Below are 22,767 nucleotides of genomic sequence, written 5' to 3' on the forward strand. Positions count from 1 at the left end.
GCAGAGCAAGTGGTGGAGTCAGTCCTGGTGTCCAGTCAAAGTGAACCCACTGCAGGCATATCCTGGTGGAAATGAAGCTTTCTCCACAGAGTAATGTTGTAGCTCAGCGGAAAGCCAGGGTTCATCTTTATACCAGCATCACAACTGGATGTCTGAGTCCCTGCTGTCCAAAGCCAGAAGTAACAAAACCTAACTATGCTCTGATACATGAAATATCCCTGCATATAGTTTTCAGACCAATGCTGTAAAGTCCTCAGGTTTCCGAGTAACTCACAAGTAAAACAGTCATAAAGATTGACCAGCCAGAAACTGGTGAACTACTGAGTTACATTATGAGTGGAAACAGCTTAGCAAAGCACTTTCTGAAAAAAGGTGCCTCCTGTAGAGCAGATCCTAACCAGCAACCCTGGTTTGCTGCTCATAGTAACAGGAAACTTGCAAGTGCTGACAACCACCAAAAGAAAGCAAATGCTAGCACAACTTATTTTTTTTCCTCTTACACCCAATAGTGAAGACCAAGGCAAAGACGACTTTGAAACACTGCAGAAAAGAGAATACTTTTACAAGCCTTTCAGGTAGCAATCTGTGAGAACAAGCCTCTTTATTCATGCTGAAGAGTATTTGCAGGGTTTGATATGTTCTCCTTTACTTTTTAATTTATATTCAGCAAATACAAAGAGAACAAGTATAGTCATAAAATACAACGAGGAAAAAATTATCTGGAAAGTGCTGTTAAAAACATCAATTAGGCAATACAATGTCTTCAACATAGCCCTTCGGGCAACATCTGTGAATGCGTTTGTGCCCTGCAGCCGGGAAAACACCGGTTCCTAAAACCTTTGTAGCAGGAAAGCCACCGGATAAATAGTTATTTATGTTCCACAGAAATGTTAAATGGCAATTCATTTGAAAGTGTGACTTGCATATATGAGTGAAAAACAAGATCTTCAGAGCCACCAAGAATTCATTGAATCACGTGGAACTCGTCACATTCTGACAGAATAATGAGGTACATCCCGGTTTTCCTGAAGTAAGCAATCCATACTGTGAAAAACGCCAGTCACTTAGTTTTTAAAATTTTAAAAGTTTAATAACAATAAAATGGTTATAAAAATAATAATATAATTAGAGCAATAAAGTTTAGAGTTAGGACAATTACAAGACAATAAAAAGCAAAGAATTATGGACGTCTGGATACTCTCAGACACTAAGTCACGAAAATCATGCCTTGTGAACAAAGGAATCACCTTTAAAACAATACACTGCTGCATATTTATATACCCTTCATGGTTATGCATACATTTATTTAAAACAAGAAACTCTGCTGTATGTCAACTGTTTCCTTTAATCCCCACAGCGTCTTGGAGTCTGAGCAAGGCATGAAGAAATTAGCTTCTTCTAATAAGAGAACCATAAATTCCTTTTCTTTGGAAGATTTAGATGTTCCTCGAAGCGAGTATCTGATTTAAAAAAAAAAAAAGGAAAAAACAACTCCCCCCACATACACAGTCTCTATTTTAACATTATGTCGGAACCTAAAACTATATATTATGTCAGAACCTAAAACTATATTTAACACACTACTTAAGCGAATTAATATAGCATAACTTTCTAACATTACACATATAATATTCACTGCAATATTTACGCAAAGCCAATCATACGATATGCATTTTCCAGAATACGCCCCCCTGCACACGAGGGGAAGCAGCGAGAGGGCGTTCCAGCAGCCACGCAGGAAGGAGTTAATGGCGGCGGCGCGGGGCCCTCCCCTCAGCGGGCCGGCAGCAACATGGCTGCACTGGCTTCGGCGCTGGCGGCGGCGGCGGGATGGCTGCAGGTAAAGGCCGCCGGCACCCCGGCCTGGAGGAGCGCTGGGCCGTGCAGGTGTGTCAGGCTGTGACACAGCGGTGCCCTGTGACAGCCCTTCGGTGTGGCGGACTTGGCGTTTCTCTCTTGAACATTCGTGTGTGCGGACGTGTCACACCGCTCACTCCAGTTTCGTGCCCCCGCCGCTTAAATTTACTTGAACCGCGCCATAGAAAACCGAACTCTGCGCTGTGGTGTTGTCTGCTTGAAAGTAACCAACGAGCATTAAAAAAAAAAAAAAAGAAAAGGTTGTTAATAACGATTGATTTTGTTATCTACAGGATGAGAGCTGTTCCAGTACTGCAGGTACTGGCCGACAGGTTCAGAGCTGGAAGTTCAAAACTGAATGAGCTAAGAAAGTTGAATTCATAAGAACTGCAGAAAAGCTAAAAGCTCAGTAAGTTAAATGCTTTATCATAAGTACTTTTCCATTCTGCTCTGGAGGTAACATTATTTACTCGAGGTTCAAAGTAAGAATATATGGTAATGAAATCTTTAGCCTAAAGGTATCCTTTTCAGGAGCTCAAATTATTGTGGTTATTACAGTAGCTCAGGATAGGCTTACGAGCTCCAAAATGCTCTGTTGTTTGAATTACCATTTGGACTTATGCCAGGCATGTAGTAAGACTTTAGACAAATTGCTGCTCTTAGGTTCACCAGAAAAGGAAGTGTGTGAGGCACAATTGAGTGCTCGGTCTTCCTACTTAGCTGTGCTTACCCTCTAAGGACCTAAAGCCCTTAAGACATACCTACAAAAGGGGAACTGCAGCAACAGAAGATTGAAATACTTATCTAGAATATCTAGGCCACTGTTTCGAAAAACAAGGGTTCAAGACAGCTCAGGCACAGAATTGATTTAAATCTGCTTCCCTACATCTTGACCAAGTGCTGATGACAACTACATTGGCAGCTGAAAGAACAGGGAGTTTTCTTCTCAAACAGATGAGCTTTATGAGGAATAGCTAATGTAGCCATCTGATTGAAGGAGAGGTTTGCAGTTGTTCTATAATGTTGTCTGTGCTGGGGCTCCATGTAGGTGTGCCACTGCATTAATACAGCCTGTCTGCCTGCACTTCCCAGGGAAAACTCTGGCAAGGCTCCCAGGGGGAGTGCACGCACATAAAATTTCAGTGTGTAAACCACTGCATGCCACTGAGATGATTTCCTTGTTAATGTCTTGTTAAAGTTCTTGGGTTACTGTGGTGTGTAGTCTAATAGGTGCAGAAATACTTTTCTTGAAAACAGTTGTAGAACAAACCAGGGATTTGTATAAAGTCCAAGACAGTCCTGTTAACACAGCCTGCACACTAACCTTGGAAAATCTTGGAGCTTTGCTGAGTGTTTGTGCCTTACTCACTGTGGCACTCTTTCTTCCTAGGCTTGCAAATATAGAAAAAGAAAAAACTGGACACCTTTGTAATAGGAAGAATGATTTCAGGGTAGAATACAGATTGCTAGAGGAACTGGAACACAGCATGACTGTCAGCAGGAAAATGGAGAGTAAGTGAGGTTTAATTTGGGCTTGTTTGCTTTTTTTTAATATGCTGTTGTTTTTGTAAATGGTTTAAAAATCAGTAGTACAGAGAGATGATTTTAGAAGGAAGATACTGATAAATACTGATAAATGTGGTATTTCACCATGTGCTTATAAACAGACATGTCACTGCAAAATTCAGAAGCATAAACATTTTTGGCATCATATGTTATTAACTGTTATGTTTTAATCTTCATTGTAAAACCACTTGTTCTGGTTTGAAAGCCAAACCAGTGAGAGACTCCAAGTCAGAAATACAATTTATTGGAAAAAGGGGAAAAGGACAAAAAATACATGCAATAATACAAAGGGAAAGAGTACTGACAAAGTCAGATAACAACCTGGCCAGCGTGCTGGTAGCAGTCCAAATTGGAGTAGCTGCAGTCCTCTTGGGATGGCAGATGTTGTTGCTGTGTCTTCTCGGAGAACCTGTGAAAAGGCTGACCCTCTGTCTAGAAATCCCCAGTTTTATCCAGGTTGGAATGCCTAGCTCCTCCCCCCTGGGCAGAGCATCTTACAATGGGTCATTATGAGTCACGAGGTGTGTCCTTAATCACCTGCTCCTGGACAGTGTTATCTCTGAGTCATGTGGCAAGGCATTGATAGGGCTATTAACAGCAGATAAGGAAAAAACTGCCTCAAGGCAACTCCTACTCAGATGGTAAACGTTCTTTTTTTAATCTTGGACACCACTGTGGTTGAAAGGTATGGTTCAAGAAACTTGGAATCAATTTTGTGTGTATATTGCAAAACCCAATGTAGTCCAGCCAAGGTATAGTAAAAATATTCTTGCCTCAACATTCACATACTGATTGTTGCTTGTTGAATATTCCTAGTTCAAGTACTGCTGTAAGTTGGTGCACAGTCTGTTCTGCACTATCTGTTCCACTTACTCACTATAATATAGCTCAAGAAAAAAAGTTACTCCCTTTACTTACAGTGCTTGAATTCTTTCAACAATAATCACATAAATCATGCTATGCCATCTGATACAGATCAAAATAAGCTGAAGAAAGGAAAAGAACGTAGAAACAAGTTAAAGTATACTTTCTTACAAATTTGCATTTGTTCTGATGTGCTCCTTTTATTTAAGGAATCTTAGCATATCCTTTACATCTTGCAGTTCTTAAGAAATGTATATTTTTGAGGAATGACTAAGCTAAGAAGTTCAGAATTTTTTAACATGCGTAAGAAAGGGAGCATGTCATATGGATGAAATGATGCTATGAGGTGATAAAGAGGGCAGTGATGAGAGTAAGTGTACAAACCCCGCCCCACCACCACCAATTCCCATTTACTGTGTTGAGGTATTTCAGCATGATCTGTGTGCTGTAAGATATTCAGGGTCTCAGCAGGAATTTGTACTTTCCTGAATCCAAATATTTTAGGATAGAAGATACAGCTCCTTAGTATCTAAGATGTAGCCAGAACTTCATCCTCTTCAGCAGTGTATTTATGGACTCACAAGGAGCCAAGTGGTAGAAATGCAAATAAGTGCACACATGCTTGGAGCACATGAAAACATTGATTCTTTGTCATTTAACACAATGAATAAATGAATCTTGTTGAAGTAGTACATTCACATACACTTTCAAAGTTTGTTTTCTCTTCATAAATGGGTGTTTTGAAGCCTAGGTCAAAGTCTGCCTCAAAACTCTAGAAGCTGTCACCTGCATAAGCAATAGTCTCAAAGCTCCTCTTTAGAAATTGGAACTAGTAATTTTAAAATCTGCTGATGCTGTGTAGGGAGCTAACATGGACCATGTGGTCAGCTACATGCAATTACCAGTTAAAATGCTCAGTACTATGGCAGTTTATTTTCATCAAACAGAATTTATGTCCCTGCTTAGATCAAACCCCTGGTTTATTTTGGACACTCCATTGCTCTTGTTCTTTTACTGAATTTAATGCATGAAGAGACTGTTAGAACTATCAGCACCTTATTTTGTTTAACAGAAGCTGAAATCCTGCAGCAGCTATCAAAAATACAAAACAACGTGAAGAGACTTCAGCAGCAATTGAAAGACGTGAAGCCTACACCAGAGTGTAAGTAAAATAGCAGGTTTAAAAAAATTTTCCTCTACAGACAGGTTTCTTGCATAGTTGTCTTTCTCCTGCAATCTTGGGACACTCCTCCAATCTTTAAGATTTTGCAGGAATCTGGAAAGGGAAGACTAAACCTAGAAATGGCAGAAACCTAAGAAATTATAAAAGATTGTGCAGTTCTGTGTGGAAATAGAAACTTATATGGTCTTACAAGTGGTGTGTGTTTGTTCCTTGAGGTTGTTGAAAGCCAGATTTCCTATCTGTAACATTTGCCTTATGCAAAATAAACTTGGTATTCTACTACTATATAACTCCCTTTCATCTGGTAAGAGGTCACAGAATAGGTTCTACAGGGAACTAATTTCTAGCTTTGACATGGTTTGAAATGTAAATTGGAATATTCCACAGAAAATGCTGCAGCAGTTTGTTCAGTTTGGATGTTTTAAAACATTTTAGAAATAGGTTCTGAAAGAACTATCCTCATGTGATACCTACTACCTTTTGTGGAACTCAGGTTGAGGGCCTCCTACTAGCTGAGGTTTTCTGATGCTAGATAAAATTAATCCCATTTCATTTATTCAGTGTTTTATCTATTTAAAAAATCATGATCTGTATATAAGACTTAACTGTCAGTTAAAATACTAAGAACTAACAAGGCGTAAAAGCTGAAAAATTAGATTTAGTTTATATAACTTTACCAAAATACAGGTTAGTTGAACTACATTCAGTGTGTCCACAGAGACATTGGTCTAATTTAAAAGATATTTTAGTCTAATAATATCATCTAATCTAATGGGTGGATTTTCTTCTACTGCAAAATATATCTTCTCTGGACAGCTGTATTACCATCTTAAGTCAGGACTACAGCATGCTGGCAGTACAGAAAAAGTCTTACACTGATGTTTCTTGCTCACCTTTGTAAAAGTAGTTGCCTGCAGGTTAAATAGGATTGCTATAATGGTTATAAACCAGAGTTGAGTGTGCTTAACTCACTGACTGCATTGCTATAAGAAACAAAAGTGGAACTCCAGGCTAAGTCTGTCTTATTTTGGGTATCAGTTGAAATTAGTCAAGGTGAGTCTTTTTTAAGAGAAATAAACATTTATGTTGGCATTTGCATCCAGTTAGCTAAGACCTTTCATAAACACACATTTTGAATAAGTCAGAGTTTGTCTTTTAAGGCTGTTTGAGATGGAAATGCATGCTTTTTTGTACACTGAAATATGTGTCCTGAAAATCTCCACAAGTCCTGCATTTATGGATAGTGCTGATAAATACTATAGACTTTATTATTTATCTTTACTGTAGAAGTTATATACTTTTTTCTTCTTTTCCTTAGTTGTTGGCAAGATCAAGGAAATTATGGAAGAAATTGAAAATGCAATCAATGCTTTTGAAGAGGAACAGAGGCAAATGTATGTTTATATATGCTTCAGCTACTAGAAAAGGGGCCTTTGTAAAACACAATGAAAACTTTGCATTAATCTAGCAAACTGTTCTTATTATTTACTCTTTCGGTAGTGATTCCTGTGGTATGTAAATCAAAGCACAAGCTGTCAGCCTTAGAATCTTGATAAACTGCCTTTTAGAGAGGGTGTTTAGACAGCTATTGCAGCATTCCAATGTAACAACGATTTGCCTATGAATAGGCTTTTTAGAGAGGCTGTAGAAGAGATTAGATTGTAGGGAGGTTTTTTTTGTTGCTGTTGTGTTTTCTAATCGGGTTTGGGGGGTTTCTTTTGCTTTCTACTGGTGTCAGGAGGGGATTGAGTTAATTGTATGCATGCCATAAATGTGTTCTTTCAGTAAAAGGGTAACTTAATTCTCATTGTGTAGGGCCTTATTACTGGCTCATTATGACATTATGACTGTGCTGTTACCACTTCACTTCTTAATCTTTGAAGAATAGGTCTTGTGTGGCATTGAACCATTACAAAATTCATTTTTGGTGAATGGACAATCAATACTGGATTTTTTTTTCCTTACATTTCAGTGTTTATCTCTTTTCAGATATCAACAGCTTTTGAAAGAGGAAAAAGCTGTCATTAATGAGCTCAGTCTCTTTGAGAGAAAGGTGGAACTGTGGGCATTAGGGAACTCAACAGCAGAAAAAGTTTGGAAATTACCATCAGCCAGGATCACAGTTGATGAAACACTGGAAAATCATCTACCCAAATAAATAATAGAGTTTGAAAGATTTCTTCAGCGAACAGGGGGGCGGCAAGGAGGCTGGGATGATTATGATCATCAAAATTTTCTGAAAATAGGGATAAAATATAGAGGAAGGCTATCTTACATGGATGAAGCCCTTAAGCATCTCAGTGGAAAAACAAAAGAAGATACAGAACAGCATGACAAATGGTATCAGGAATATGTAATTTTACATGAAAGAAAGAAAGAGGTAAAATAACCTGTCTAAGGCTTTTGAAGATTTCAGGACATATACTTATTTTTGAAATGCGAACACTCTTTTTTTTGTATCTGCCTCTCTGATCGTAGTGCTAGGCAGATTTCTCTTACAGTTGATGGTCTATAACTGAGATCTTTAGCATCCCTAACCTGCCAAAGTATTTGTCTTTAATAAATAATTACAAATAGGCAAAGACCTAACAACCCAAGGAAGTGGCCTGTGTATTGCCAAAGTATATTACAAATGCTTTTGAAGTCTGTGATCTAGCAAGTTAGGTGACTAGCCCAGAGCAGTTAGTGATCCTGTCTTCCTGTTACGTTTGTCCCTAAGAATGTGTGTCCCACTGTATAAGCAATACACGTAAGACACTGACATGAAGAATTATGATTCCCTCAAGAACTATCTAAGTAATAAAAGATATGCTGACATAAGAACTACTATAAAACAGTGGGTTAATTGGACAGAAAGCAAGAATGGTTTTTTAAATGCAAATATATTTGCATTAAAAAAGTATATTGCATCAACATTCATAACTGCCTGAAGTTATTATGAATGCTGTACCAGTTTTAGCAGACATCTGTTAAACCTGCTTGTGTGATTCACAAAATAGAAAAAAAGAAGAGAGAAAACACATATAGGTGTTGGTTCTTGGTATTCTTGGTTTTAGGTTCTTGGTGTTCTTGGTGTTCGGTTTTGCCTAAAAATTCTTAGAGTTTTAATTCCTATATGCATTTTTTGTTCTTGGAACAAATGTCTTCATCAGACTGAATCAATGTGAATATGTAAAATTTTCCCGAAAACCATGGATTTTTTCCTGTGGTCTCTTGCAGTCAGTTAAAAAGTGGAAAGAAAAGCAGCAGCAAGAAAAAGAAAGAAACTTTCAGGAGAAAGAGAAATCAGAAAAAATGCTCAAGGAAAGATGGCTACAGCATGAAGAAGCTCAAAAGCAAAAAGCAGAAGAAGAAAGAAAAAGAAAACAAGCCTGGAAGAAGCAGAAAGTAGTAGCATATGCAATAGATCAAGCATCACAACTCAAACTAGAAGAGAAAACAAAAAAGCAGCAAATGGAGCGCCAAAGCCACGTGAAGTTACTGTTGGAAAGGAATACCTTGCAAAAAACAGTAAAGGAGGAACTTGAAAAGCTTGAAAATGAGAAGAAAGAGGCAGCTGAAAAGGAAGGAAGGAAGAAAATTGCTGCAGAAGAAATTTCTAAGTTTCAAGAACATGTGTGTAATTTAACCTCCATTTTTGCACATTGTTGTTTAAAATTTGATACGTCCTACTACAATATAATCAGTTAGATTTTAAATTCCAAGTATCATTCATCTAAATCTATTATTTATTCCTTACAAATAACAGCCTCTATTTCAGATAAACAGTATGAAACTTGATTTTAGACAAAGATGCTCCTTTTCTTCAATATCTAAATCCTACAGGATTACTCAAGCTCATATTTCTTTATCCATATAGAAGTGGTTTTATTTCTACAGTAAATAATTTTTTTGCGAAAAACTTCTTGGGCTATGTTGCCTAAGAAGACTTCAGAGGACTTGAGTATTTTATTCAGATGGGAGGTGGAAAGGGTTTGAATATCCTGCGGGTTTCAGTACCTGTTAGGCAAAGTCAGACCCCATATCAATGTAAATGCAATTACTGGAGAATTGATATTATTGTCAGCATTCATACTAAAGTTTTATAAACAGAGTTTGAACTACTACTTTTTTATTTCCAAGCCATGTAATGTAACCAGAATTTGTTTGTGCAGGACAAGCTATATCATATTTCACCTAGTGAAACCTTATTCTTTAATATCACAATAATTTCAAAACAAAAACAAACAAAAAAACAACCACAGATAAACAAAACAAAGAAAAAAAGCTGTGAAAAAGCTGCATGTATAGTTTTATATAATTTGTTTTACTTCCAAAGAAAAATTTTCTTTTCCACTCATTATGTTTCAGGATCTGCATAAACTGGAGCTAAGTATTTTACAGAAACATGCTAAAGAGATAGACAAACAAGAAAGAAAAAAAAGATTGGCAAAGTTAAGAGAGAAGGTAACTTTTTTCTTTGTTTTAACCAGAGATGTATGCAGCTTGGTGGTTTAAGCAGACTTTTTTCTCATTTATCTAAAATTGTTTTTAATTATCTAAATGGTTGATAAAGGAAATCAAAAAGTCATGCCTGTTATCAGCAGAAAAAATTGCAGCAGGCATAGTTGTTCCTGTTTAAAAAAAAAACAGGGAAAAATCCCTAGAATTTATGTCTCTCAAAGTAGTATTTCACTGGGTAAGGCCTGTAAAAGTGAGTTCCAATGTGGGTGGTGGATTTAATTTTTTCAAATAGTTTCCTACCATTAGCTAAATACGTGGGGCTGTCTCCCAGAAGTGTCTTGCATACACTGGGTTTAACAGTTTAACCTTTTCTATTATTAAATTATTAAAATTTAATGACGGCAAGCGGTGTCACTATCTTCTATGGTGAAGAAGCAATGAGCGCCTTTTGTGATGAATGAAAAAGGCTGATTTTTGGTTGTTTGTTTCACTCTGAGGTCGAGGTTCAGGTCACCAAAGACGGATCCACGTTGAACCGACCTTCCAAGGGCTGGGAGGAACGCAGGCAAGAGATGGCACCAGCAGCTGCAGAACCGCTGCTGCGCGTTTCTCGGAGGTGAGGAGGGAGCCGATGGACGTGCAACATGACACAAGCGCACTTTTATACTTTAAGCTTTTTTGTTTTCTTGCCAGAGCTGTCCCAGCCTGCAGAGGAGGGTCGTAGCTGCGCACCAGCCTGTCCCTGCCGCAGTATGAAGCAGCAGCCAGCACTTCCCGGCACAGAGCTGGCTTGACCCGTGGCGTGTATTCCCTGCGTGTTTTGCGAGTGTCGGGTTTGACACGCCGGTTGTCGCACCGGCCAGCTGTGATGTCCCTTGGCATTAAAAGCGCGTTGTCCCCGCAGCTGGTTGTGGCGGCTCAGTAAGCGTGGGGTCACCAGCCTGGCTCCCGCCGCAGTGAACTGAAGCGCCTCTTCCCTTTTCCCTCCCCTCCCCCTTACCCTTACCCTCCCCCTCCCCCTCCCCCTTACCCTCCCCCGCACCCGCACCCTCACCCTCACCCTCACCCTCACCCTCACCCTCACCCTCACCCTCACCCTCACCCTCACCCTCACCCTCACCCTTACCCTTACCCTTACCCTTACCCTTTTCCTCTCCTTTCCCGGCTGCGTCCCCGTCCCGTTTCCCCGCCCCGGGGCGGGTGACGCGATCCGGGCGCGCCGGGCGCGCGCAGCAGCGGCGAGATGGAGATGGCGGCCACGGCACCGTGCCCGGCGGAGCCGGAGCGGCTGGACTTCCTGCGGGAGCGGCACGTGCGTTTCTTTCAGCGCTGCCTCCAGATCCTGCCCGAGCGCTACTCGTCCTTGGAGACCAGCAGGTAGCAGCAGGCCGGGCTCCTCCGGCGGGAGGCGGGACGGGCGCCGCTGTGTCTGCCCGGCCCGTCCCGGGCCCGGCCGCGCTCCCCTCCCGTCGGGCGGTCGCGGTGACGGGAAGCCGCTCCCGGTGCGCTGCCGTCTCGCGCGGCCGGGAGGAAAAACATTACTGTAAATCTGTCCCACCAGCAGACGGCTCCCAAAAAATATGTGTTAATGTAGGGGTGTAGTCACTGCTCGCGGAAACTGCTTGGCATCCACGACGGAAGACTTGTTGATCCTTCTAATCTGTTTTAAATCCAGTGCTTCAATCTCTTAATTTGCCCTGGAAGCCATTTAAAAATAAATCACCTAAGCTTTACTTCAGTTTGCAGAAGACTTCTCTTCATGTAACAAATATTTTTAAGTCTTCATTACCTAGTATGAAAGAGAAACTTCTAGTAAAATACGTTCCTCAGTTTGAATTGGAGGGACATTTGCTCCTCTAATGGCTTCAGAATGTACTTATTTGATGGTCTTACACCGTAAGTGTAAGAATACCAGTAATGTGATTATCAAGCTGCACTTGCTAAAATATTGGAGACAAGTAGATGGTATGATAATACCATTCAGCCAATAAAATAGTGAGATTCTTCCCACTTTATAATGTCTGACGAGTCATCCTGTGCAGAATGCTCCATGACTTTGATCGGGTCATCCTGCTTTATTTTGGTTGAGAGCACAGACACCTGGCATAAACATGTAAGGACTAGAACAGATTAGTGCTGAGCTGTGTGTGAAGTAAGACAACTTTATACTGAAAATTTAGAAATTGAGCTACTGCAGAGAGGCCAGCAGAGGGTTTAGGAGATGATTAAGGGGCTGAAGTGTCTGTCCTGTGAGGAAAGGTTGGGTAAGCTGGGCCTGTTCAGCCTTGAGAAGACATGACTGAGAGAGGGTCTTGCCAATGCATTCAAGTCTGTTAAAGGGTAGGTGGTGAGAGGATGGAGCCAGAGTCATTAAGTGGTCCTGTGACAGGGCAAAGGGCAGCAGACAGAAACTCAGGAAGGTCCATCTCTATGAGAAAAAACTCACACTGGGCTGATTGATGTGGGCGGTGGAGAAGACCAGCACCAAATCAATATGATTTATAAGCAAGCTCCCACTTTATTCAAAGATAACTTAGCTTATATAGGGTATTCCACAAGCATAGTCAGCAGTAAGCTCTAATTGGTTAATTTACAAAGGTCTTTGTTTTATTTCTCTTACGTGGGGTTACAGATGTAGCTAAGTTCTTCCACCCAAGTTTGTCATCTCTAAGTCATGTTTTCCAAGGACAGAGCGTATCTTTGAGGCTATGCCTGTCCTTATTATCTTATTCCCAGACCTTGTACAATGCAGTTTCACAGACCTTGAAATAGAGACTGTTTCCCAAGCTCTGTTTCCAGGTCAGACACAAGCCTGATTCTGGGGTCTTAGACAGAGGTTTTTTGGAACAGGTATTCCATAGAATAATGGCCTTGTTCCAACAACCATTCCCCAACAGCTGATCACTGAAACAGACTGCCCAAAGAGGTTGTGGAGTTTTCTTCCTTGGAGATAATCAAAATCTACCTGGACACAATCCTATAGAAACTGCTCTGGGTAAATCTGCATTAGGAGAAGGGGATTGTATGAGAGGATCTTCAGAGGTTCTTTCCAACCCCGGCTATTCTGTAATTTTGTGAAATTTTGATTGCAGAGCTGTAGATCATATGTTCATTTAAAATTAGCTGGTGTTTCAGTCTACTTTCTCATTTATTTTAGGTGACAGCAAGGGGAAATCTAGGCATATCCTGTGCCTAACTGTGTATAGGCTGTAAAATGACCAGCATGCAGATGTACTAGAGCAATAACACAAATAGCTAACCTTAGCCCCACTGGCACTTGAAAAGAGCTAAAGACATGGGATGTCTTCAGCTTAGAGAAGGAGGGGTCTAATCACAATCTTCTGTGGATGGTAAACTACTTACAAAAAAAGATGGAAGTGTACTGTTTGCAAGGGATGATGGTGCCAGGGTAGGAAGGTGTGGGAATGAGGTACTTAGGGGAGAATTGTGTGGCTGTAGGAAAAGTCTACTTCACTATTAGAAGAGGTAACCATAAAAAGCTTGCCCATTGAAGTGGCGGAATCACTTTGGAGGATGTGGCTTCTCAGGGTCCTGGGTCATTTCCTCTGAGGTCTTGTGTTCTTCAAAAGGTGCGACCAATGATCTCCAGAGGCCCTTGACAATATAGACGTGTTCTGCAGGGGTGAACACCTCTCTGTTGACTAATTCTGAGTAGGAGATTGAACCATAAATGCGTCATCTCCATTTCAATTTCAAGGATATTAAGTTTCCCTTTTTGCCAAGTTCAAGGTCACTGAGTTCAGCAAACCTTCAGCAAACCTCTGGAGCTGATTCATCTGCAGAAAGAAATGGTGTTACCCTTTAATTCGTATTTCTCCTGTTCCTGATTTGGAGTGTCTATTTTGAGTTAAATGGGGAAACTCAACTAAATTAAAGACAGATTTGGTAAATAAATAAATAATTTGTCAGATTATTTTTTTTCACTGCACTGCAATGAACAGCTGTATTTGTTGTCACCAGACAAGGATGGGTAAAGAAATTTTCCTTGCTATGGTGGTACGTTCCAGCTTAAGGTGTAGATTGTCAAACAATAATGGAGAAAAAAGAAAATTCATTTCAAGTTCTCTACTCAACTTTTTCCTCTAAGCCTTTGTAATTAATTTTAATCTGTAGTTATTTGCATGCAACAGTAGTTGCAGCAAGAGTAGTTTTTAAGCATTCTAATTGATAGTGTTTCATACACACTGATTGTCAGCACTGTGAGGTTTTGCAGGACAATGCAACTTTCTGGTCTCTGAAATCTTTAGGATTCTGATACTTCATGGTACTCTTTGTAGTACACTTAATCAGTTTCTTAAATTTGTCAGTTCCAATGCTTTGTGAATTCTTCTGTAAAAGTGTAGTCTTTGTCCTCACTTGAAGACAAAGGGGTCTAAATCTGTCATTCAAAGGATCCTGATGGCCGTCCTCCGTGGAAATGGCAGTAGATAAAGTTTTTACACTTCTAGGCATGTGTCTGTCACCTGAAGTGCTGCTAAGAGTTGCTTTTGCTAGGACGTATGTCTGTTCATTTTCTGTGAGGGAGGATAGCATATTGAGTAAAGATGTAGTACCTAAATAGCTGTATTGCATCCTGTGTATGACCAGTGGTGCCAGACGCTTTTGCCCGCCATAATTAAATTCCATCACACTACAGGCTGTTCTATAATAATGCTGGAGACAGACAGTCAACTCTTAAGTAAGTGAACTGAACCTTAACTATATGTCAAACCACTTTTTAAGTTCATATATCTGACGTATGCATATTTAACTGTAGATGAGATTTGCTGTCTATGTTGTATTTATAGCCTTGTGGTTTTGGACCTACTTTGCAGCAGTTTCTAGTGCTGATGTTGGTATATTATTTGTGCCTCTTTGGAAGTAACTTAGGTGGGTTAAACAAAGTGAAAAAATCTTTTTAATAGTTCTAGTAAACGATTGTCAGTGTTAGTGAAAATCAGAACATACAGGCATTGTTTCAAAGAAATAATTTATTGTAGCTGAACAGTAAATTCTTTGATTTTTTAAAATGAAAGTAGTGGTTTTTTATATTAGTTACTTACTATCCAGGGTCAAATTGTGGGTTAGATATCTGATCAATGGTAAAAGTTGATATAAGCCTTGAAGTATTAAATATGCACTTTAAAAGACAATTTCTTAATCATCCAAAGGGTTAAAATATACTCTTGTTCTACATAGAAATACTTCTGTTTGCAATGTAGATTTTTTTGCTTTCTCTACTCAAAAAAATTATTTGAAATAATGACAGTAAATACACATGTTTTACCAGCCTGCTGGTAGGAATGTCACGCTAGGAGGTTGTGCCACTGTATTGAGATTATCATCTGCTGCATTGTCATTTGGCTGCCGTATTTTAATTAGTATAATTCTTTTGGATGTGTGCTTTAGGCTGATTCACATCACCATTTTTTCCATGGTGTTAGTGTTTGTGGTTCTGATGCAGAACCTCATGCAGAAATCAAGCGGTGTGGATGATTCTGTCCACATCTGTCTCTTCAGATGTACCAACCTCTGGCCAAGGTGGCTCACCAGTTTGTGATTACAACTTAATCTTGTAAGGAAAGTTGGTGTTAACTGTTAGCTTTCCTTGGCATACTGAATTTTAATTTCTGCCTGTGTAGCAGTTGTTTCACAATGCATCATTTTATCTGATTATGGAGAGCAATAATTTCTAGGAGGATCAGGAGACAAGTGTGGGTGGCAAAAGAAATATCCAGCTAATTTTAGTCTGAGTCAGAACATCCCAAGTACCATTACATGAGCATTTTCTCTCATAGCAAGTTCTCCAAAGTTCCTAGCCCAGTGCTGTTGCTTTGGTGCTCTGTAGAGTGAGTCATGCACTGTTGGAGGGCTATGCCATGGGTGGCTACAATGATTTGAGTTAAAACAAACCCAGTAAAGAAGTTGTTAGCAGGTATGAAGGCACACATTCATGGAAGGAAGCAAGCTGTAGAAAAGGACATTCAGCATGCTAGCAACTCTACTGCTCTGTTGGCTACTTGGATGTGACATGCTTAATTTTAGATGTTTAAGTAAGGTAGTCATCTAGGCTGCTTTACACCCAAGGGCCAGAAATAAGTGCCTCTAGATGTTAATTCATCCTATATGCCTATTTATGCAAAGTAGGCTCTGCTGTTTGACATTGACATCTAAGAGTCTGAAACTGGGTTTGGTATACAATAAGAGGCAGCTTACTATAGTTAAGGGTTACCTTGCATATGTACCTAATGCATATTTAGGGGATTGTTCTTGTAAGAATTCTTAACAGAGTAGTGCTCCATATGTTAATATCATAACCTAGTTTACTTTGTAGTGTGTTGTTTTGTTGGATTTTTCTTTCGGGCCTTAGGTAAATTTTTAATTGACATATTATTATTATATAAAAGGAGGGGCAGCTTATATGAAAAACATTGATGAAGCAGAGAAATGTTTTCAGTACAAAGAACATTATTTTGTCCAGTAGATGACTTTCATGTATTCTAAGCTAGGCTCTCTGTTGCACCACTGTCATAGATGTGTCAATTGCTGCAACCGTTTGTTAATATCCCCATGATATTTATGGTGGGAAGTATAAGTCTTATCTTTTTCTTTTAGGTTGACAATTGCATTTTTCGCACTCTCTGGTCTGGATATGTTGGATTCCTTAGATGTGGTGAACAAAGATGATATAATAGATTGGATTTATTCCCTGCAGGTCCTTCCCACAGAAGACAGTGAGTGAGTTTTTAGTTTTTTTAATTGATATTAACATTTTTACTTTTGCGTTTTACTTGGGAAATAGTGGATGGCTCTTGTTTTTATAAAATACAAGGTTGACCTTCCTGAAGTACAGTCACAATAATTTCAGGTAGTCATGTTGAGCAGATCTTGGATATCAATCATCACAAATAATAAAGCTAGAAAAAGTAGAAATTAATTTGATGATCAGCCAGTACAAAATAATATAATAAAGTTACACCTTTAGGCATTTCAGAGGAATATTTCACCTGGTTCTAAAAAAATGCATATGTTGTAAAACTGTTACAAGTCTAATAGTGATTATATTGACTTCCACTTCAATGCCAGGAGCTGTGATCACAAGTGTGGTTTTTTACAGCAGCTTTTGGAGGTTTGGAGATGGAAGGATAAGAAGCAAAAAGGATAAACACAGTCCCTGCTTGATGTTCCTTAGGTCGGTGAAGGGTGAAGTTATCCAAAGTTTTTAGAAGGAATAACTGCTGCTGAATCCCAGCTGCCCTCAGGTTGGAAGGTGCAAAGCTGGCAAGGGTGCTTGCAGGAAATGTCCCTTTCCTGGTTGGTTTGACAGAAGTTGGGGAGGTGCTGTTCCTGGGCTGGTTGGTTTTGGCAGGTTTTTTTGCCACAGCCCAGGTGAATGGCTGGTAGCAGTAGAAGGGGTGGGAAGGAGGGAGGGAGATGTGGCTGAGGCACATCTCAGAGAAAAGGCAATTCCAGTTCCTGTCTGTAAAATCATGTATACATCCATCCATGTACTTTGGATGGACGAAGGTGGAAAACTGTGTGTTTCCTTCTACTACTTATTTTAATTATATACAACAAATAGGGTCTCTAAATACAACAAATTAGGTCTCTAAAATCAGTTTTATGAAATAAGCATATGGAAGTCAGGACTGTTTTTTTTTTAGTAATAAAAAAATCATTTTTCTTATTCTGGAGATTAGAAACCGTCAGCTCCACCACAGGAACTAGTTCTGATAGATTTCTTTCTTCTTGTACTGCATTCCAGGATTGGTTCTTGAAAAATAGGAGTTTGGATTATATAAATATTCCTACAAAGTTTTTTAATTATTAAAAGGTTCTTGTGCCTTATTGTTAAGAAATCCTTCCACAGTGTACATGCTTCGTTTCTAGGAGTTACTCACTTTGTGACTTTTATCTCAGTCTTCAGGACTTAATTCCAAAAGAAGAGGGAAGTTGGCAAGAAGAGAGATCAGAACAGGCATTTCTGTTTGTTTGTCTTTGATAGTATGCAGTAATTACCTGGGGATTCTATCTGGTCAGTTTTTAGAATATTGCCATTGTCTAGAGCCTCCTAGGGAGGGCAGTAAAAATATCAGCATGCAGATGTGGAGGCTGACAGTTCAGCAGAAGTGTGCTCCTTCTTTTTCTAGCAATCTTCCGCTCATAAAACTGGGGAGTTTTGGGGAGGGCACTTTTGGCAGTGCACTCTATGCTTTCCAAGTAATAAATCTGCTTTTCACTAGAAGAACAAGCTGCCCTGCAGTCCTGTATTTTTGTATCATACTGTAATAACTCTTGTTCTTCCTATACTTTTGGTAATAACACTGTTCTTATCTGCTAAAACTAAAATACTGCTAAAACTTCAGTGTCATTGGTATTTAGGTTTTGCTTTTTCTGTTGGACCATAGAAAGTGAAAAAATGTAAATGATGCTGATAGCAGCAGGTTGGATATTGAATGACTAAATGTGAACAAGGAAACACCTATACTCTGGTAATGCCTACTTCCATTGTGAAATGTATTGGCTCTGTTTTCTAATCCTGAGTGAGTGCAATGCTTGTTAATTGGCAGCTTCTCAACAGCAGAGCTCCTATTCCCTCTTTCGGCCTCTTTGAAGAAGTGCCTAAACTGTGGTAGGCTACAGCACTGAAGTTTTTGGTTTCAAAGTGCTTGTGCATCTCTAGTTAAAGAGGAGATTGCTAGCTTGATGGTTTGGAATCTATCTAGATTTAAAAAAAAATCAAGAAAGCACAACATTTTATTTTTAAAGAAACATGCTACTGCAGCATTTTTTCATGCATTCTCATAAATGTCTCTTTCCACTGAATATTGGGTTATAAAAATTTAAATTAAAATACCCTTTAATAATGATGAATTCCACTAATCTAGAGTAACTGCATTGTATTCAATGAAAGTCTTCACTAAGTTTGGCTCTGGGACTGAAACCAATTCAAAAGCTACATTTTAAATGGTAATAGGTTTTTACAGAATCTCAGAGTTTGTTCTTGATTGCATCAGTGTTTGAATTTTCAACCAAAAAGTCAAAAAGAGAATTCCTGTAATTTTTATGAGAAAAAAAAATTATTTGTTTTTCATGTTTGTCCCTCCAAGGGTTCCTTTATGCACAGCATTTAACTTGATTTTTATTTAAAGCATTTTTTAAAGATGGTAAATTCATATTGTTTTGAGAACTACTGCTACCTTAGAGTCTTTTTTCCCGTGGATGGAAGACAGAGTGGTTGGTGCTCCGCAAACTTAGTATCTGTTCATTTTTTATCAATACTGTTATAGTAGGTATACTGGCTGGGCTAGAACTAATTTTTTACATAGTAGTCTCTAAACTGCTGTGTTTTGAGCCTGGTACTAAAAGGGTGTTTTAGTCTTTCAGCTGTTGCTGAGCAGTGCCAGTCAAGGCTGGCTCTTTTTTCCTCCTCTGTGCTCCTTTTCCCATGGCAGATACAGCAGGAGACACAGCCAGGACAGCTGACACAGGCTGACCTCAGGACTGTCCAGAGTGACACTCCACACTATCTAACATCATTTTCAGCAATAAAAACTTGGGAAGAGAAGGAGAAAGGTGGCAGTATTCATGGTTCTGGCATTTGCCTTCCTGAGTAACCCTTACACTTGCTGAGGCCCTGCTTTCTGGGAAGTGACTATGCATCTGCCCAGCTGATGGAAGTAGTGAATTAATTCCTATTTTTGCTTTGCTGTGTGCCCACAACTTCTGCTTTACCTATCAAACTGTCTCTATCTCACTCTGTGAGTCTTCTCTTCATCTCTCTGTTTTCTTGCCTCAGATGCTGGTTGGAGTCGACCCACTACAGCAGAGTGTTACAGAACCTGCTAGAAAATTCGGAATTTGATGATTTAGAGCAGTTCTTAGATAAAGTCTCCCTGTAATAGTCTTAATTGACATGTTTGTATTTTACTGATATGTAATATGTCTGATTGTTGATAATAAATTCACTTCAGAGGTTTGTAGCTTTTGAAATTTTATGTGAAACTAAAACTCACAAATTGTGAGGTCTTGATCTACTGAGTAAGAAAGCAAACATATGTTCTGTCAGCCTAATCAAAACATGCTTAAGGAAGCTGAAGATCAGGGTCTGTCAGGGTAGACTGTATTCTTCTGTGGGTTTATTGTAGCTGTGATTCAAACAAAAAGTGTCCTTTTGGTACCATAATTTTAGCTCAAATCTTCCAGAGACTGGCTCAATACCAGTTCTAATTCAGAGGGAATGGCATCACATGTGTGAACTGAACCTCACTCGGAAGCACATTCTTAGCTGATTGCTTCCACTTACTGCTGCCTTCTAGTTGTTCAAAGGGCCTCTGTCTTCTATAACTTATGCTAAATAGTTTAGCTAAATCTTGCGCAGATTTTGGCCATTGTTACCTTTCCTTCCCTTTTTAGTGAATGCTTTGCTTAGGTGTAGAGCTACTATGTGTTTTTGTTTTGTTTGTGCTCACTGCAAGAAGACCTGAGTATATTTCCTCTTAGAAAGAAGTTGAAATCTTAAAAAGTGCTTTTTTCTTTTTTCATTTTGAGGAGGATAATGCTCTTTTACACAGAAATTATACGTTTTTAGATTAAAACATTATTTTTTGAAGTGTTAGTGAAATTGGGAAAGAGTTGACAAAACACCTTCTTTTAAGTAGTTGCTTGTTCTTAAGATCATTATGTCAGTGTTTTACTGTTTTTCCTCTTATAATGCAGCTCCTTGACAGAATTTCAAGTTTATTTTAACTAGCTAAAGTGCAGCTCATAGCAATTTAAGAAGATGTATTCCGATTTTTTGCAAGTCAGATTCAGGGCCAGTTCAACACTTTTAAAAGAGAGTGAATCCGGAGCTTTGTACTCAAGTAATCTAATTGCACAGTGGAAGCACACTGCTTGGTCATGTTTATCCACCATCCTCCCCCATAGGAACAGTGGCATTTGTTTGACCCTGCTTGAGAGCTTGCTGCAGTGGCAGAAAAACATGTATTTATTTATCTAACAGAAGGTCATCTTTGTGTTGCATTGGTGAACTGAGTTGATTGGAAGTGCCAGTGCCAGTCCACTACAGGAGAAGGAAGAAAATTGTACTCTTTGACAGCTGGATGCTTCACTAGCTTTGCTGTACTAAGAAATTGAACCAAAAGAAAAACCAAAACATATTTTATTTGTTGGTCTGAATCCCCAGGATCCATGGATACAGGACTGAAAACCAGTATGCTACATGACAGACATAAAATTTATTTCTGTCAGAATCTAAATTTAGATTTGTATTAAGGATTCTTTCTTATGTGGCAGTACTGAAAAAAATGTATAAAATGACATTGACTTTTTTGAAATCATTGATGCATGTGAGCTCTCTGATCATGAGTTTCTTGAGCAAAAATACAAATTTTGCTGCAGCATAACTTTCTTTTATGCTACATTTGAAGTATTTTTCTGGATGTATAATGGACTTCCATTTTAGAGAATGCAACTTTGCATTTAGTGACATCCTCTAGTATTTTGATTTACAGGAACAATTACAAACTCTAGTTCAGTGAGAAGAGCTTATACATATATTTTTCTGGATGTACTGACTGAATCAGCCTATGTTAAAGCTATGATTCTTAAAATATATTAAAAGATTTTAGTAATGTATGTAAACTCCTGTACTTAGCAGAAGGAGACAAGCCTTGTAGCTAGAGGATTACATGGATAATCTGAATGTGAAAAATTAGTGGTAAAAGTTTATCAATCCTTCCATGTAGGAGAGATCGTAAAATATAAATAACAAAAATGCCCTGTCTGTAAAAAAAGAGCTCTTAGGATAAGTTGACTATGGTCATCACTTGAAATTCTTTTACATATTTTAAGGGCTTTCTAGCATAAGGACATAAGTAACATCATTTTCTTCACAGGAAAGTTTCAGCTCTTGATTTAAGCATGAAGTCTTTTGGTTTTGGAAAAGGGTCAGTTTTCTTTAGTTGTCAAATGCAAAAGGTTTTTTGAGGTATGTTTTTTCAGCTTTCAAACCACCACAAATAGGTACACAACAGTTTATGAAATATTTGTTACTTTCTGCTCTGTCTTAAACTCCTGCAGAAAGTGGCTAAGTAAGGTTGATGGTGGAAGTGAACACCAGGTGGTACAACTTCACAGCTGGACTTGAGCTGATGCAAACTCTGCTGGAGCTGAACTGGCCACTCCGGCAGTTTTTCCACAAGGGACATAGGCTGCAATCACATCCCTTTAATGTGGGTCTATTTAGCTTTTAATTCTGATTCTGACAGCCCATTTTTGCCTCAGGAAAGTGAAGAGTTTGACTAGAAGTACTAAGCTATTACATAAAAAAGACGTATAAGTAAATTGCAATTAAATAGTAAAGCAAATTTTACAGAAGATGAAATTTCATATTGTAAAGTTTCTTTCATAAACTGAAAGACAGTAATTTCCTATAACTCACCTTTGGTTCTCATTTGATTTTCAACTTGTATGCTCACAGGATGTTGAAAAAACATTTTGAGAAACAACATCAGTGTTCCAGAGTCGTGGTTAAAAACAAGCTGTTTTCACTTCCTGTTTTAATGCTCCCTTTATCAACTCAGAATTCTATTTTTTACTTCACGTATTTTGACTAGAGATTTAGAAACTCACTTGTAATAGTCTAGGAAACATTACTGCAAGCACATTAATGCATTTGAGGACAGGATAAAATTCCCTGCAAAGTTTACCCTAAAGTTTTCCTTGAAGGACATGCTGGTCTTCTGGTTTTCCTAGGAGCCAGTGTCTGAAGTTTGGAGTGGGAGATGAGAAGTACTGACAAAAAGTGTCAAAATAGATTTTAAGTTCATAGCAATACAGTTAAAAATCTA

At 38.8% G+C, this 22,767-nt stretch overlaps 2 protein-coding genes and 1 long non-coding RNA gene across 3 annotated transcripts in view; 2 read left to right on the forward strand and 1 right to left on the reverse strand.

Moving 5' to 3' along the window:
- Window positions 1-1,068: 1,068 nt before the first annotated feature.
- On the reverse strand, window positions 1,069-11,198 carry LOC115490934 (uncharacterized). Its single transcript, XR_005978056.2, has 3 exons — window positions 11,058-11,198; window positions 3,745-10,817; window positions 1,069-2,070 (listed from the first exon to the last, which is right to left on the reverse strand). It is a non-coding gene; the product is annotated as an uncharacterized lncRNA (long non-coding RNA).
- On the forward strand, window positions 1,793-10,816 carry CCDC112 (coiled-coil domain containing 112). Its single transcript, XM_030257347.4, is given in 9 exon segments — window positions 1,793-1,840; window positions 2,151-2,266; window positions 3,248-3,369; window positions 5,360-5,449; window positions 6,789-6,864; window positions 7,460-7,850; window positions 8,690-9,085; window positions 9,821-9,916; window positions 10,411-10,816. Coding segments are annotated over 9 exon segments (1,458 nt in total). The 3' UTR covers window positions 10,534-10,816.
- Window positions 11,157-22,767, forward strand: part of PGGT1B (protein geranylgeranyltransferase type I subunit beta) — a 34,162-nt gene continuing 22,551 nt past the window's right edge. The window contains 2 exon segments of the mRNA XM_072922719.1: window positions 11,157-11,290; window positions 16,529-16,647. Of these exon segments, the coding sequence (XP_072778820.1) occupies window positions 11,157-11,290; window positions 16,529-16,647 (253 nt within the window).

Source organism: Taeniopygia guttata, chromosome Z (genome assembly GCF_048771995.1).
Source record: "Taeniopygia guttata chromosome Z, bTaeGut7.mat, whole genome shotgun sequence".
In the NCBI taxonomy this organism is placed as follows: domain Eukaryota; kingdom Metazoa; phylum Chordata; class Aves; order Passeriformes; family Estrildidae; genus Taeniopygia; species Taeniopygia guttata.